This window comes from Cyprinodon variegatus, unplaced genomic scaffold (assembly GCF_000732505.1).
Source record: "Cyprinodon variegatus isolate N-32 unplaced genomic scaffold, C_variegatus-1.0 Scaffold179, whole genome shotgun sequence".
NCBI lineage: Eukaryota > Metazoa > Chordata > Actinopteri > Cyprinodontiformes > Cyprinodontidae > Cyprinodon > Cyprinodon variegatus.
The window spans coordinates 1229636-1243999 of NW_015150632.1; the positions used below are offsets into that span (position 1 = coordinate 1229636).

The window sequence follows — 14364 nt, forward strand, 5'->3', positions numbered from 1 at the left end:
TCCTCTCATAAAAAATGGGAGCAAAACCAAAAGTGTTGCGTTTATAATTTAGTTGAGTATATTAGAGCGAGTTTGTAATCCTGAAGGTTCAGCAGTAATAGTTAGTGAAACAGAAACCTCCAAATTACCTTTTCGACATGGAGCCAAGTGGGTTTGAGAAGTTTTCCATTTCCTTTTATAAAAAGCATCATTGTTTAAAACTGTTTTTACTTTTATTTCGAACATGACCGCTGTAAAAACTCCAGGGTAATAAGAGCCGGGTCAAAATAATGTGGTGAAAGAGATGAAAGATGGAAAATAATATCAGAAGAAATCAGAATCTGTTTGAGATCAGAGCCATTCAAATGTGCCAAAGAAAACCCCCTGAAGAAATTTGTAAGGGGGGGTAATTAGTCTTTAATAGCGCTGTAAATAGAAATTCTAAGATTATCAGTGATGAGCTATTTTATACCTTTAGGAGAAAGACATCAAAGGAGGCAGTGCTGCACAAATATCTACTAGGATCGCTGTGCTTGATTTGGATTTCAGAGAGAAATCCTTCGGCGTTATCCAGCTCCCAGGTGTTGATGGACAGAGGGCAAGCTGCCCTGCAATGCAACCAACCGGCCACAAGGAGGGACTGCTACGAGTGAATCACCACAGCAGGTACATGTTGCAGGATCAACACACACGAAAGGAGGAGCATGACTGATGAAAGAGTCAGCCGTGGGAGTGCTAGTAAACAGGTGGCAGATGAAGCAGAATCCAAGAGAGGGACGGGAAGGGGAGAGGAAAGACGAAAGAGAGGAACAGCATAATTCGATACGAGAGGGCCGAGAGGGATGAGCGAGGTGGCCAAGAACCAGGGCTCATTTAGAAATGATTGCTGAGAGCCTCCAACGCACACTTACGCCTGTCCAAACATTTATCTTGCCATATGACCCCACACAAATATTCAGTTAAGAAAAACATATAAGGAAACAGCACTGAGGACACAGGAGTGATTAACTTTATAACCTTTATTTGAAAGAAAAACTTGTTTTGCAGCAGAAGATTTAATGCATAACACTGACTTCCAAAGCGTACAAATAAAAAAAAACACCACAATGGTAAAAAAAATAAACAATGAAATAAAAACAACATTGGCACTAAAGGTGCAAAACATCCATCAAGAGTGCAGCAAACCTTCATAAATGCAATAAACTGCACACAGGGAGCAGCAAACAGCATTGTTATTCACAGGGTCCATCATACCATAATATGCCCAGCAGTCCCTCGGGTCGGTACGATGCGTAAAAGTCTTTCAAATAAATTACTCTTTTACTGCTATAGCTTTGTATTAAACTAATATAAGGGAATAAATCTGTGCATTTATTTAGAGAGGGACTAATCCTTCATTAAAAATTCATACTTTTTATGCTTTCTTTTTCCAGAGGAAACATCAAAAGCTGCTAAATGTATGGTAATAAAGATGATTTCAGTTAAACGTTTAATTGCACTGCAAAAATTGAAGTAAGTCACTTTACTTTAAAATAAGTTACCGGTAATTCATTCTTTATTTGAGCAAGTGAGAGAGAGCCTGCCAATGGAATAATTTACATTTAAAGTAAGAAAAAACAACATCAGTCTCTTATTTCAAGGCCATAATCTCTAATTATCTTATTTTAAGGGGATGACACTCCTTCCATTGGCAAATCATCTTCTTTACCTACTAAACTGAGGGTAAATACGCTTAATTTAATAAATTCTAATATTCTAAATAATTTCTCTGATTGTTTTTACAGCGTAGCTTCTCACAAACAGGTCTGGCAATAAATAAAACGATTACAGAAAGTTTCACTCTCAGATCATTCCACTGGAGTAAAATCTGAATTTATCATAAAGCTTTTTAACTACTTCATAACAATGGAGGCAGGGGGTACAACACTGCAGGTTATCTTTCAGCATGCTGAAGCAAACTAAGATGCCAGATCATTCATCAGTAACTAACAGTTTAATAATGACAAGCAGGAGCCGCTGAGCTATATTAATGGCAGCGGCTAGCTAACACTTCATTAGGCCGGCCAAGGGACGCTCCTGCAGCTGCACCTTCCCACTCGCCGCCATTGTGACACAATTACTGCTTCATGCAACTCACCTCAGCTGATCAGAGGACTGCAGCGGGGATCATCTTTCCCCTACAGCTTAATGAGGCAGGCTGGGCCTGAGGGTCCGCTTACATACTGTATGACATCTAATATCATCATAAAGGGGGGACTACTATTAATAGGGCTAAAGGTGCGTTTGGCTTTTTGCTTGAACCAGATCAGGCGTGCGTTTCCCCATGAATTTTTTTTTTTCTTTCTGTTTTGTCACCCGGAGTGAGTTTGTTGGTTTTTGAGCACAGGTCCTCATGTTCGGTGGGTTTCAGATGGCGGTGGCGAAGAGAAAGATCTGGATGAGCGGTACGACCTTCAGGGTTGAAAGGTCAGCGAGGACGGCCTGCAAATTAGACAACTACCTATCAATACGGGACATAACCAAGAAAAAAAAAAGAAAGAAAAATGATATCCATATTGAACAGGACACCAGGATGATCCAAGATTCCCACCCTGTCCTTTTGGGATCACTTTAGGGGGGGATTAAATTTAGGGACACGATCATGTTTAGAAAGAGGGTTTAAAATTTCAGCACTGGGCCTGCGGTGCTAAATATAAAATAAGGAGCGGTGTGTTATGATACCTTCTCTTAAGTAGGGAAGGTGGGAAATTTTGCAAGCAAATAGTGCCCCCTGGAACTACTGGCCTCCATATCATGCTGTCCCTTAACCCCCCGCCCCCCGTCGTAAGGGTAGGGAGAAAGGATGAGGGGTCACATGAACTGGATTCAGGGTTATGCTAACAATGTAAGGCTACACTAGCAATGACTAAAACATAAACATAAAGGTCCTTCTAAGCATGCACCGGGGCATGGAGTTAGAGGAACTAATTATTTTAAGGCTATTTGTAGCTTTTTTTGGACGTAAGTGATGGGAATAGACTCCACATTCCAAACAAATCTGCCGACATAACCTAAAGCGAGATAGACGTACCTCTGCTGAGGCCAGCGACGTCACCTCCATCAGGTTCTCAGCACGGAAGGCAAACACAGCTGCTGCAAGAACTGCGGAGGCGACGGACAGAGAGCAGAATAGAGGAAAAGGCGTGAGATAATAAGGTTAAAGACAGGAAGGATGGAGAGCAGCATCAGATAAGAGTTCAGGATTAACTTACCTGCAACGACCTCCAATGAGTCATAGCCCAGGATTCGATCCCAAAGAAGGAGCAGCTGATCAGTGGAAAGGTAACCAGAAAAGGCGCGGACCATCCACTTAAAGGCAATACGCAACCTTAGACCAGGATATGAAATCTTTAGTGAGCAATAAATCTCTTTGAGACTTTTATGCCTCTGATTAAATCCACTACAGCTTGAATCAGACTGAAGATTGTAATTCAAGCTGTTAACACTAGATGGCAGCAGCACATAAAGAGCTTGTGGCACTTCAGTGTGTTTGAGAGTTTTAAACAGAACAACAACAGAATTTAGCATGTTGTTAAATATAAACAGGAATCATTTTTCTAAACTAAAATCGGGGGGTGTGTTTGTGTTGAAAAGCCCAGAGTCTTTAATTGCAGTTGCAGCTACAGATCATTTAGTGTAACTCGCTTCCAACTTTGCAATTCTATTGACAGATTTTTGTTTATTTTTGTTACAAAACGGCTCAAGCTCAGACAAGTTTTAAAGCCTCGATGAAAACTGTTGACTGGATTCCTGCCTCGACCTTGATTTGACTCCATCGGTTTCCCCACCGCCTTTCCCCCACTATGTTTCTCTGCATATGCAGTGTTTACACTGATGACAGATAGGTAATTATAAATATTAGGAAATAAATGGGACTAAACCAAATGCATCACCTTTTAATAAGAGTATTGTTAACTTTTCTTCCACTTCACAATTTGTTCTTTACTTTCACATACAATACCAACAGAGATGTGTGGCTGTAGTCTGACAAAATGTGAAGGATATGAGCAGCTTTGAGACAGTAACGTACAGTGAGGAAAATAAGGTTCTGAACACCCTGCTATTTTGCAAGTTCTCCCACTTAGAAATCATGGAGAGGTCTGAAATTTTCATCGTAGGTGCATGTACACCGGGAGAGACAATAAAAAAATAAATAAAAAATCCAGAAAACACAATGTAGGATTTTTATCTAACTATTTGTATGATACAGCTGCAAATAAGTATTTAAACACCTGAGAAAATCTATGCTAATATTTGGTACAGTAGTCTTTGTTTGCAATTCCAGAGGTTCAAATGTTTCCTGTTTTTCATCACGTTTGCATACACTGCAGGAGGGATTTTGGCCCACTCCTCCACATTGATTTTCTTGCAAAAACTTGCAAAATGGAAGGGTGTTCAAATACTTATTTTCCTCACTGTATGTTCATGTCATAAAAGAACAGTTTAAACTCACGGCTGGGCGCCGATCAGTCGAAGGTGGTAAAAGAGCTGAGGCAGGTGGGTTTGGAGGAGACGCTCAAACTGCAGGCAGAGGGACACTATACCCTGCAGCAGAAGCACAACAATATGACGTGTAAGCAGTCGCTAGGGGAGAGAAGAAGCAATTAGGAGTTGATATTTAACTAATAACAAACAAAAAAACCTACTGAATGAGAGGAGGAGATGGAGTGCAGCCTAAAAAAGTAGCGGATATACATTTCCCGGAAGACGCTGTATAGTTTGGACGGCTCGTTGTACAGGAAACACAAGGGGGCCACTGAGAAAGCATCCACAGGTTAGATCCTCTCTATTCAGTTCACACTGAATAAAACCATTAAAAGGTAGCGCATCATGCAACTCACCGTACATAGAAAAGCCATGGAAGGGGATAACACCTGAGAAAATCAAAATGTAAACAACGCATTTTCTTTCCGTTTAAAAAAAATCAGAAACAATCTTTAAACATTAGCTCACCGTTTGGAGGGTAAACAACAGCATATTCTCCATCTCCCACTTTCCCTTCGAGGAAGACCAAACATGGCAGTGTTAATCTTAATCTGGAGGATGTTATCTGTTCTGGTGATTAAAACGCATCTCACCATGTAGGTAGGATTTAGGAGGAGTGGCGCTGTTGTACTTGAAATGCTCCAGAACTGCCGTGTCTCGAGAGAAACACAATAGAACCTGGAAGCAAACAAAAGATCAGAGCGTATAAGGATGGATGGGACTTCAAGAGGAAAGAATTATTCAATCCATCCCTATAAGACTCAAAACATGAGGTTTCTTTTACTGCAGTCACAAAGGCTCTTTTATACACTCTCTGTAAATATGTACAAATGTGTCAAAATGTGCTGTAATTTAGAAAATATATTATTACAGTTAGGTCTAGGAGTGTGGTTTTGATCAGGAAGAATCTTATTTTAGTGATCTATAAATGGAACAACAGAGAGGAGAAGGATTTTATTAAATGTAAAAAGGGCCTGCCATAGCCCACTTCATATAAACTTATGCATTAACTCAAGCAACAATCTTCTCCTTCGCCACATTCCTCTTCTTTGTAGCTGTGGTGCTGTTTCTCTCTTTTAAACACATTCCTATTTTTTATTTTATATTTTTGCATTTCTACATTAAAATATCTAGTTCCAGTGGGGTAAAATAGACACTTCTTGTTGCTTGTTGTCATGGTGACTCGTCGAATCGGTGCTACACTGATAATGGCTTTTAATACTTGTTGCACATGCGCTTAACTCTGAGTGGACCTAGTTAAAAATTGATCGAACTAATTGATAGTAGCCGCTGTGAAACTGAACAATCAGAGTTCCAGATTTTAGGCTAAATTAATTCAAATTTGAATCTGAATTTGTCAAACCTGCTTCATGAAACGAATCCCCTGTACATCCCAAGTTGAAAAGAATGTAATCTGCAACATTTAGTCGGAAAAATAGCAAAAATAAAATTAGAAAAAAACTAAAATATTAAAAGGAAAAGTAGAAAAATATACTATAAACAGCAAAACAAATTCCAAAATCTTTTCTGATTAAAAATGAAAGTTTCATATCTGGATGAATTTCCATTTAATAAATGTATTACTTGCACTGATAAAATAGAATCCATCGTACATTAATCCTATAATCCTCTCTGATCCTCTGTTTAGCTTCAGGATTGAGATGCTTAAAGAAAAACACTGATTTTGTGTTTGGTGAACCTTTCTGAGCAGATTTGGCCTTAAAACCATACTACTTATTTCACTTTAAGTGGTTTCACTTTAATTACTATTATCACAGCCTTCAGAACAGGACCACAGCATCACATATCTACCGCCATGCATAACGATGAGACCAGGGCGTTTTCTCAAGATGCCGTTCTAAGGAACGGGGTGCAACAATAACTTCCTAAATAATCAGGATTGTAATCCATCTGATTTTATTACAATGTTTTTATTCAGCAGTTATTATTTTTGTTATGTGATCATTTTGTAATCCAGATGCCGCAAAAAACATTGAGAGCTAAGATGTAATACTCAGAAGTATTTAAGCAGCCACCAAGGATTCATGCTTTTAAAGGCTCCCTCTGGACCCAAGCAGGATGAGCAGAGCATCGGGTGGAGAAGGGTTTTAATGGAAATAGTCGGTTAAGTGGAAGATATCTTCAAAAAATTGCAGGAGGAAATTAGTTTTCGTTCAGTTCCAAAGCTCATCACATGTTCTGGTGGTTTCCAGATTGATATTAACTGAGAGATTTTCCGCTATGATTACTGCAACATATACACTTCCTGTCTTTAGAAGATGATAAAAACAGGCTCTAAAGATACATTCAGTTTAAATAGATCACCAGTTTAGCCCTAGCTGATAACATAACAACAACCATTCCACCTTATTATTTCTAATATCACAGACAGCCTGGTTAGACTGTGGGAAATGCAGTTAAGTTTCTAACTTTTTTTTGTTTTCAAAGTGTGTCTAAGATCTGAGAGAAACCTATTCAAATACACCTAAAGAAACATCCCTGCAAAAAAAAAACAACGCGTCTTCTCTGGGATGTAACCGTTCTAGGAAAGCGCCCTCTTGGTTTTCTTAGGAACCCTCCCTGCTTTCTTCTGTCATCTCTGAACCAACTTCTTGACATGAAGTGGATTCTTTCACTGCTTAGTGAGTCTGCCATTAGTCAATATTGACTAGGATGCAGGAGCAGGGTCTTGGATAAACCACCCTGCACTCATTGGTTTGTCACCGAGGAGCAGGACAAACAGGCAGCTGCTGAAGGAACCCGTTTACCGAGAGCAGAAACACGTTTATCAGACGTACGTCAAAGACAGATAAAGTGGCGACTAACAGAGAGGGTATTAATGGCTGGTTGGAGAGTATAACAGCAGATAAAATCCACTGCTGTCACACAGGAGGGATAAACATTAAGGGTGGCCAAACTGGAAGATGATTTACGTCAGGCGGAGAAAAAGAAATAAAAAAGTTGTTAATGGATAAACAAAAGAAAAAAATCTGTAATAAGGTTAGAAACTGATGATTCAACCCAAGTTGAGGCTTAATGAGGTAGAATGAGTGGTTATTAAAGGAAAGAGAGCTGACCTGATAGAGGAAGTCCTCAAATACAAAGTAGTAGTCATCGTTGCTGGCGGTGAGTTTAACGTCCTATTAAAGGCAGAGGATTTTAATATCAGTATATCAACACAGTGGAAATCTAGATAAATACATCTTTTCTGTAACATTCATCCTGTATCTTAGCACTGAAAAACACATTTTATGTAAAGGGACATAAAAACCACAACGCTTCTCTTTCAGGATCTTCCTCTTTAGGATTTATTTTGCTTCCCGAATCTTGATTTTTGTCATGTTTTAAAATAATCCTCTCTAACTCTTTTAAATTGAGGACATATTATGTCTATGGCCCGTCTGAGGGCGACCGCTCAGATTTCAAGTCAAATTTAGACATCCCAAAAATGTTATTTTCTTCTGATAAAGCCAAACGCTGGGACTTACTGTGATCTTGGGAAAAAATGCATTTGTATCTGTTGAGAAGACGATTTTAAGACAAATATTTGGAATTTGCTCCACCTTGGTTGAAAAAAAGAAGATTAAAAAAAAAACCCTAGTTCCATCTAAAGAAAAAATAAAGTCCCCTGAATGATGCTGCCACTACAATGTAAGCTCTGTTTGGCTTCTGATCCAAGTTTTTTTTTTTTTTGCACTTAGGAGCCAAAGTTAAAGTTTGGTTTCTTAGGAGTTCAGCTGATCAACACACTATAAGGTGTGTGGATTATTTAATCCATGAAGCCTCACTGATCAGTTTCCAGACTACTTTAAAGTCGATGCTTTCTCCTGTTCAATGATATCCAGTAAGTATTCAGCCCCCATTAACTTTTCAAAACTTCGCCATATTTTCAGGCTTCAAACAAAAAAATTGAAAACTGTAGATTTTTGTGAAGAATCAACATGTGGGGCCCGATCATGAAGTGCAACAACATTTATTGGATATTATGGATATAATGAGATGAATTTTATTCACCAGATATGGATATAAAAAAAAATGAAAAATTGGGTGTGTAAAATTACTGAGCCATTTCAGTTAATACTTTGTAGCACCACCTTTTGCTGTGCATACAGCTGCAAGTCATTTGGGGTTTGTCTCTATCCGTTTTGCACTTTGAGAGAGTCAAATTCTCTTCCCCATCCTCCCTGCAAAACAGTTGGATTTCAGTGAGGTTGGATGGAGAGCGTTTGTGAACAGCAGTTTACAGTTCTTTCCACAGATTCTTCATTAGATTCAGACCTGGACTCAGACCTGGCCATTCTAATACCTGGATGTGTTTATTAGAGAACCATTCTATTGTAGATTTAGCTTCATGTTTCGGATCATTGTCTTGTTGGAAGATAAATTTCCGTCCCTCTCAGGTATTTTGCAGACTTCAACAGTTCTTCTTCCAGAATGGTCCTGTATTTGGCTCCATCCATCCTCACATCAATTTTATCCATCTTCCCTGTCCCTGCTGAAAAAAATGCAAGCCCAAACCATGATGCTGCCACCACCATGTTGGATAGAGGAGTGGTGCGTTCAAGGTGAAGAGTTGTGTTGCTTTTACGCCAAACATGTTTTTCATTGTTGCCAAAAATTTTGATTTTGGTTTCATCTGAGCAGAGCACCTTCTGTGTCTCCCAGGCGGCTTATGGACCTTTTAATGAATATCTCTAAGAGATGTCTTTCTTCCATAAAGGTGAGATTTGTACAATATATGACTGATTGTTGTCCTATGGACAGTCTCCCACCTCGGCTGGTGATCTCTGCAGTCCATCCAGAGTGATCATGGGCCTCTTGGCCGCATCTCTGATCAGTCTTATCTTTGTTTAGAAGGACGGCCGGGTCTTCATAGATTCGCAGAGGTCTGATACTCCTTCCGTTTTAATATTGTCACTCACACAGCGCTCCTTTGAAGTTTGGAAAATCTTTTTGCATCCAAATCCAGCTTTAAACTTCTCCACAGCAGTATCTCTGCTGCACCCGCCTGGTGTTCCTTGTTCTTTACGATACTCTCTGCACTAAACAAATCTCTGAGATTATCCCGGAGCAGGTGCATTTATACATAGACTTGATTTCTCACATCAGATCATCATCAGTTATTTAGGTCAACATTGGATCATTCAGAGATCCTCACTGAACTTCTGGAGAGTTTGCTGCACTTCAATCAAAACAGCCAATTACTGTGGCACGTCCCACTCTTCAGTTTTTAATTTGTTAAAAGAGTTTAAAATATCTAATACGTTTATTTCCACTTCATGAATGTGTCCCGCTTGTTGTGGATTATTCACAAAAATAAAATTTTAGATCTTTATCTTAGAACCTAGAAATGTGGCAATAGGTTGAAAAGTTCAAGGGGGCTGAATACTTTTGCAAGGCCCCTGTATATCTATATACACATATACACACTGTATGTCTCTGTCCTTTGTAACTTCTATGAAAATTACTGCTGTGCTTTAAGTATGCATGTATAAGTCAAATTATGGAGGGGAAAAAGGGAGTTATGTAATATTTATGATGCTGTGATGGTTTTCCTTCACAGAAATCTGGCATTTCAACAGATGTGTGTACATTTTTAGGCTCCAACCTAAACTCTGAGAATTTATACGCATATACAGCTGTACGTTAACATGTAGGGCCGCGAGGAGAACTCGGACGAATGTGGTCGTAGAAAGAAAAAGCTTAATTCCCTACAGATAATGAGCAGCGACAGCTCACCTTGTAGATGAGGTTATCCACCAGCAGGTCGTGTTGGATCACTCCGGCTCTGAGTTGCTCATAATGCATGACGTCCTGAAAGGGTAAAGATTCAGCACCATTTAATAAACTGAACAAAAATCAACAACTTTGTGAGCTTTTTTTTATTTTAGAGATAAAATACTCACACTTTGAGTGTAGTATTTGTAAAAAAAAAAAAAAAAGAAGAAACAGAACCTCTCACTTCCTTCATAGACACTATTAAATTACATCCTCCCAATAACTGTGATGACAGCCCAGTTAAATCCGAGCGCATGCTTCATCTCCAAGTGTCTCCGGTTTTAGACAGGTTTTCATTAATGAGCCAAAGGGGGCGATAAAAATGTCAGAGGTGACATTCTCTGAGCATCTTGACAATGATCAGCGCTCCGGTTGGAAGAGGGGAAGAAGAAGAAGAAGAAGACGGCGACAGGACACTGAATCAACCAGGACTAGTTATGTGGGGCCTAAAGAACAGAACCTGCTAATAAAACGGGAACTCCATCAGTTTTGGCTTCATAGTTACCTCTCAGATATTCCCCTTCCTCACTGATGTAAATAAAAGCAGATCATATTTTCAATTTGGTAATGCTTTTTTCGTTTTACTACTGCTGGAGAGATGTATGCCTAGACTGGATTAGAAACAGACATCCTGGTTAGATAAGCTGAGTTTATAAAGTTAAATATTTTTGGAAATAAATACCTGAAACAGTTGGTACTTTGAAATGTAATTTAGTTGAGTGAATATGCTTTAAATTTATTGAACTGAACGGCTTACATCTTTTAAGAGTTATTTCTTTAAATCAATGCAAACATATTAACCATAGTACAGAAGTTATGCTGTGCAATAAGCAGCATTTTAACTTTGTCATTAACGCGACTTAAGAAAAGCCTAAACAGGAGGCAAACTCTCAGTGAACTCATCCTGCATTTTATAGAGTTTAATGTGATGCGCATCACTGTAACATGAGCAATTGTTTTCAGTCTGCATGCTTTTATCCAGCCTCTGTCTTGTTTTAGACTAGTTAAAGGCTGATTATTACATTTTAGAGAAAACTTTCTTTTGCATCCCCGCTAAACGTATTTTCTTATTTAAAAAAAAGCACATATTCAATAGTTCTTTCAGATTTACGATGTAAAAAGATGGTTTATAGTGCTGTCTACAAGTCACAGGCATTATTTTGACAATTTACTGCACATTGGTAAAATCCTGCTTTAGTGTCTAAAACTCGGTTTGGCGCCCCCCTCAGGTTTGCTGTTGGCGTAGCTGGGATATGACCTCACCATGGAGGACAGCTGCTCTCTACAGCCTCACTATTCTTCCTACAAACTGTAGTTAAATTAGAGACACAACAATAAGTTAAAGGATTTTCTTATCATAGAAAAATGTAATATATCATGATTTTCTTCAAGTACATACAACATACTAAATGTATTATAATTAGATAAAAGTATTCTGCATTATCTGTCCAGTCTAGTTTGATGTCTAGCTGTTGGAAAAAAACATTAAAGGGAAAATAATTGTTTAAAAAAAGGAGTTTAGGACAAGATTAGTCTGATTAGTGTATTTAATTAGTCTAAAATAATGACTTGCCGTTAATTTTGTCACAACGACTCTGTGGCGAATAAGGCGGAGAAAAAAATCCGCCTCGTGCGTCGACTCTGTCGCATTACTAACATTATCGCGGTTGCTCTGCTCTCCATGTTTGTGTCTCTGGACGCACCATCAATAAGAGCAGAGACTGCCTCACTTTAAGCTACTTTAAATGGTTGCTATGGAGATTAGGTTATTCTCTTATGGCACAGTTTGCAGCAGCTCTCTAACAGTGAGAGTTGGAGGTTATTTTGCCCCCCTTATATTACTGCCCTATTGAAACAGGAGGTCAAGAGCTGCAGCTTAAAAGGCCTTTGAAGCTATTATAAACTTAAAAAGGTCAAATTTTTATTAATTAAATTTACCTTTGGGATTAATAAAGTTCTTTGAATTATTTTGAATAAAGCTTATGATTTTTATTTCCTAATTTTCCTGTATTTTCTTTTCCATTCTTTTTCTTTTTTCTTTAATCTAAGTTCAAATTATTCTTTTTTTAGAGTTTATGTTTCTAAAACAAAAACTGCAGGTATTTCTATAGTTTAACCCCTCTGTGTGTGAGAATAAGGCCTTTTTGGACACATGGAGCAACATCTCTCCTTAATATGCTTCAAAGTGTTTGTCCTCCGATGTTGTCCAGAACTTCTCAGTCACTTTATCGAATCATCCCTCTGATCTTGAGCAATATTTTCCAAACCGGGCCTCCGTAGATAATAGTGGACCGGGGAGTTTTGCCACACAGGCAGATGAGCAGGACTGTTTGGGCTAACCTAACTAAAGAATTTGATTATCCTAACAACTGAACACACAGGACAAGCTGGGACCAGCTTAAATAAACACCACGGCAGCAAACACACAGATTGTGTCGAGTTTATCGGTCAGTCGGTGTTACGTGTGTTGGTTTTAAAGTATCCTGTGAAGGAGTAGCAGAGTAGAAGCATTTGAAGTAGGGAGGAGGAAGAAGCAGCTGAAAAGAATCGGAGTGAACAGCTTGGGAAGCGGTGCAGCTGTGCAAATGAGCCGTGAAGTAAGCATCTGCTGCCGTACCTGCGGCTGGTTGGTGGAGTTCAGGATGAGGGCCCAGAGGTCTGCCCGGAGCCCGGTGGGACAGCCCCGCCTGCTGTACTGCTGTGCTGCTGCGCTGTCCTGTTCCACCACAACTGAACAGTAAACATTTGAAAATGACTCCCAGCATGGGTGGGTGTATATTTTTATCAGGTATCACTCTTTACATAAAACAAATCAGTACATTGCAGATTTTTTTTTTATATCTCTTAAAACATTTCACATTTTTCGACATGTTCAAATGTTTCTTTACCTGAAACTCTTCTTTATAGAAGAACATTTATCTGCATTTACAGCAGATTCTCCGCTGGCTTTCTGCCTAGACGTTCAATTAAGCCACTCTAAGACATGAAGATCCTTTGATATAATCCAGTCTACTGCAGTCTGGATGTGTTTAGGTTTGTTGTCTTGCTGGAAGACAAATCTCCGCTTTTATTCCAATATTGCCCTGTGATAAGCTTCATGCATCTAACCTGGTCCCCTTCTCCTGCTAAAACAAATAATTCCCATAGCATGATTCTGTCACCACTATGTTTTACTTAGAGAGTGCATGGTTTGCACGACTGTCTTGTGTCTGGCATATTGACTAAAATGTAAAATGTTAGTCCTTTCTGAGAAAATCCTCTTCATCCAATCTTTGTCTGCAGTTTGTAGCAAATAGAAAGTCTGACATTCTGGTGTTTAGTGTGACAAAAAAAAATCTTAAAAGATAAAAAAAGAAAAGAAAAAAATGGGTTTGAATACTTTTCATGCAGCTGTAGGTTTATAAACATGGCCATGATCAAGCTCCACCACATTTGAACGTTTAGCTTGATCTCATCACTGGATTCACACAAACTCCACCATCTGTGTGTTTAATGAGGACATAACATGGTTGGCGTTAACCCAGGGTTACTTTCTAGTACTGCCACAGAGTAACAACAGTATCACTTTAAAGTAAAGCTCACGTTCATTCTGCCTCCACCGCTCTAGGACAGCGCATATGGCAAAACAGGCATCTGCAGATTTTAAATCAAGCTTGCAGGCTTAGCATTTAACATGCTACAGAAGGATAAACAGCAGAAGTCATGATGCAAACCGTGCCAAAATAGTAAATGTTGCACAACTTCCTAAATCTCTTTATGCACATTTTAATAACTCTGCCGCGTGTCCACTCTTAACCTAAATCTCTGTTGTGACAGTTACCCAAAATACACGGCCCTCAGCTTAAGGTGCTGGCCAGTTATAGCATAAACCAAAACGCTCCTCACCCCCTAAATTTCCTGGTTGACTGCACTTAACACTTGGCCTGGAAAGGAATGGAGGCCGCAGCCCGAAGCCAAACAAAGCAGACAGTGGCTGAAATAGAGGAGCCTGTGTGTGGCCTCTGTATAAAGGAAGGAAGGAAGGAAGGAAGGAAGGAAGGAAGGAAGGAAGGAAGGAAGGAAGGAATTAATGAAAAAAAGGAA

The 14364-nt window shown here is 39.2% G+C and overlaps 1 protein-coding gene across 1 annotated transcript in view; it reads right to left on the minus strand.

Annotated features, from left to right (window-relative positions):
• Nucleotides 1-2323: 2323 nt before the first annotated feature.
• tbc1d19 (TBC1 domain family member 19) overlaps nucleotides 2324-14364 on the minus strand; it is a 22539-nt gene continuing 10498 nt past the window's right edge. Inside the window, exons 11-21 of the mRNA XM_015378833.1 lie at nucleotides 12899-13011; nucleotides 10243-10317; nucleotides 7581-7643; nucleotides 5097-5181; nucleotides 4972-5016; nucleotides 4860-4892; nucleotides 4665-4774; nucleotides 4472-4563; nucleotides 3231-3346; nucleotides 3050-3120; nucleotides 2324-2460 (exon numbers count right to left, since the gene is read on the minus strand). Of these exons, the coding sequence (XP_015234319.1) occupies nucleotides 2386-2460; nucleotides 3050-3120; nucleotides 3231-3346; nucleotides 4472-4563; nucleotides 4665-4774; nucleotides 4860-4892; nucleotides 4972-5016; nucleotides 5097-5181; nucleotides 7581-7643; nucleotides 10243-10317; nucleotides 12899-13011 (878 nt within the window). The 3' untranslated portion in view covers nucleotides 2324-2385. The remainder of the gene's footprint in view (nucleotides 2461-3049; nucleotides 3121-3230; nucleotides 3347-4471; nucleotides 4564-4664; nucleotides 4775-4859; nucleotides 4893-4971; nucleotides 5017-5096; nucleotides 5182-7580; nucleotides 7644-10242; nucleotides 10318-12898; nucleotides 13012-14364) is intronic.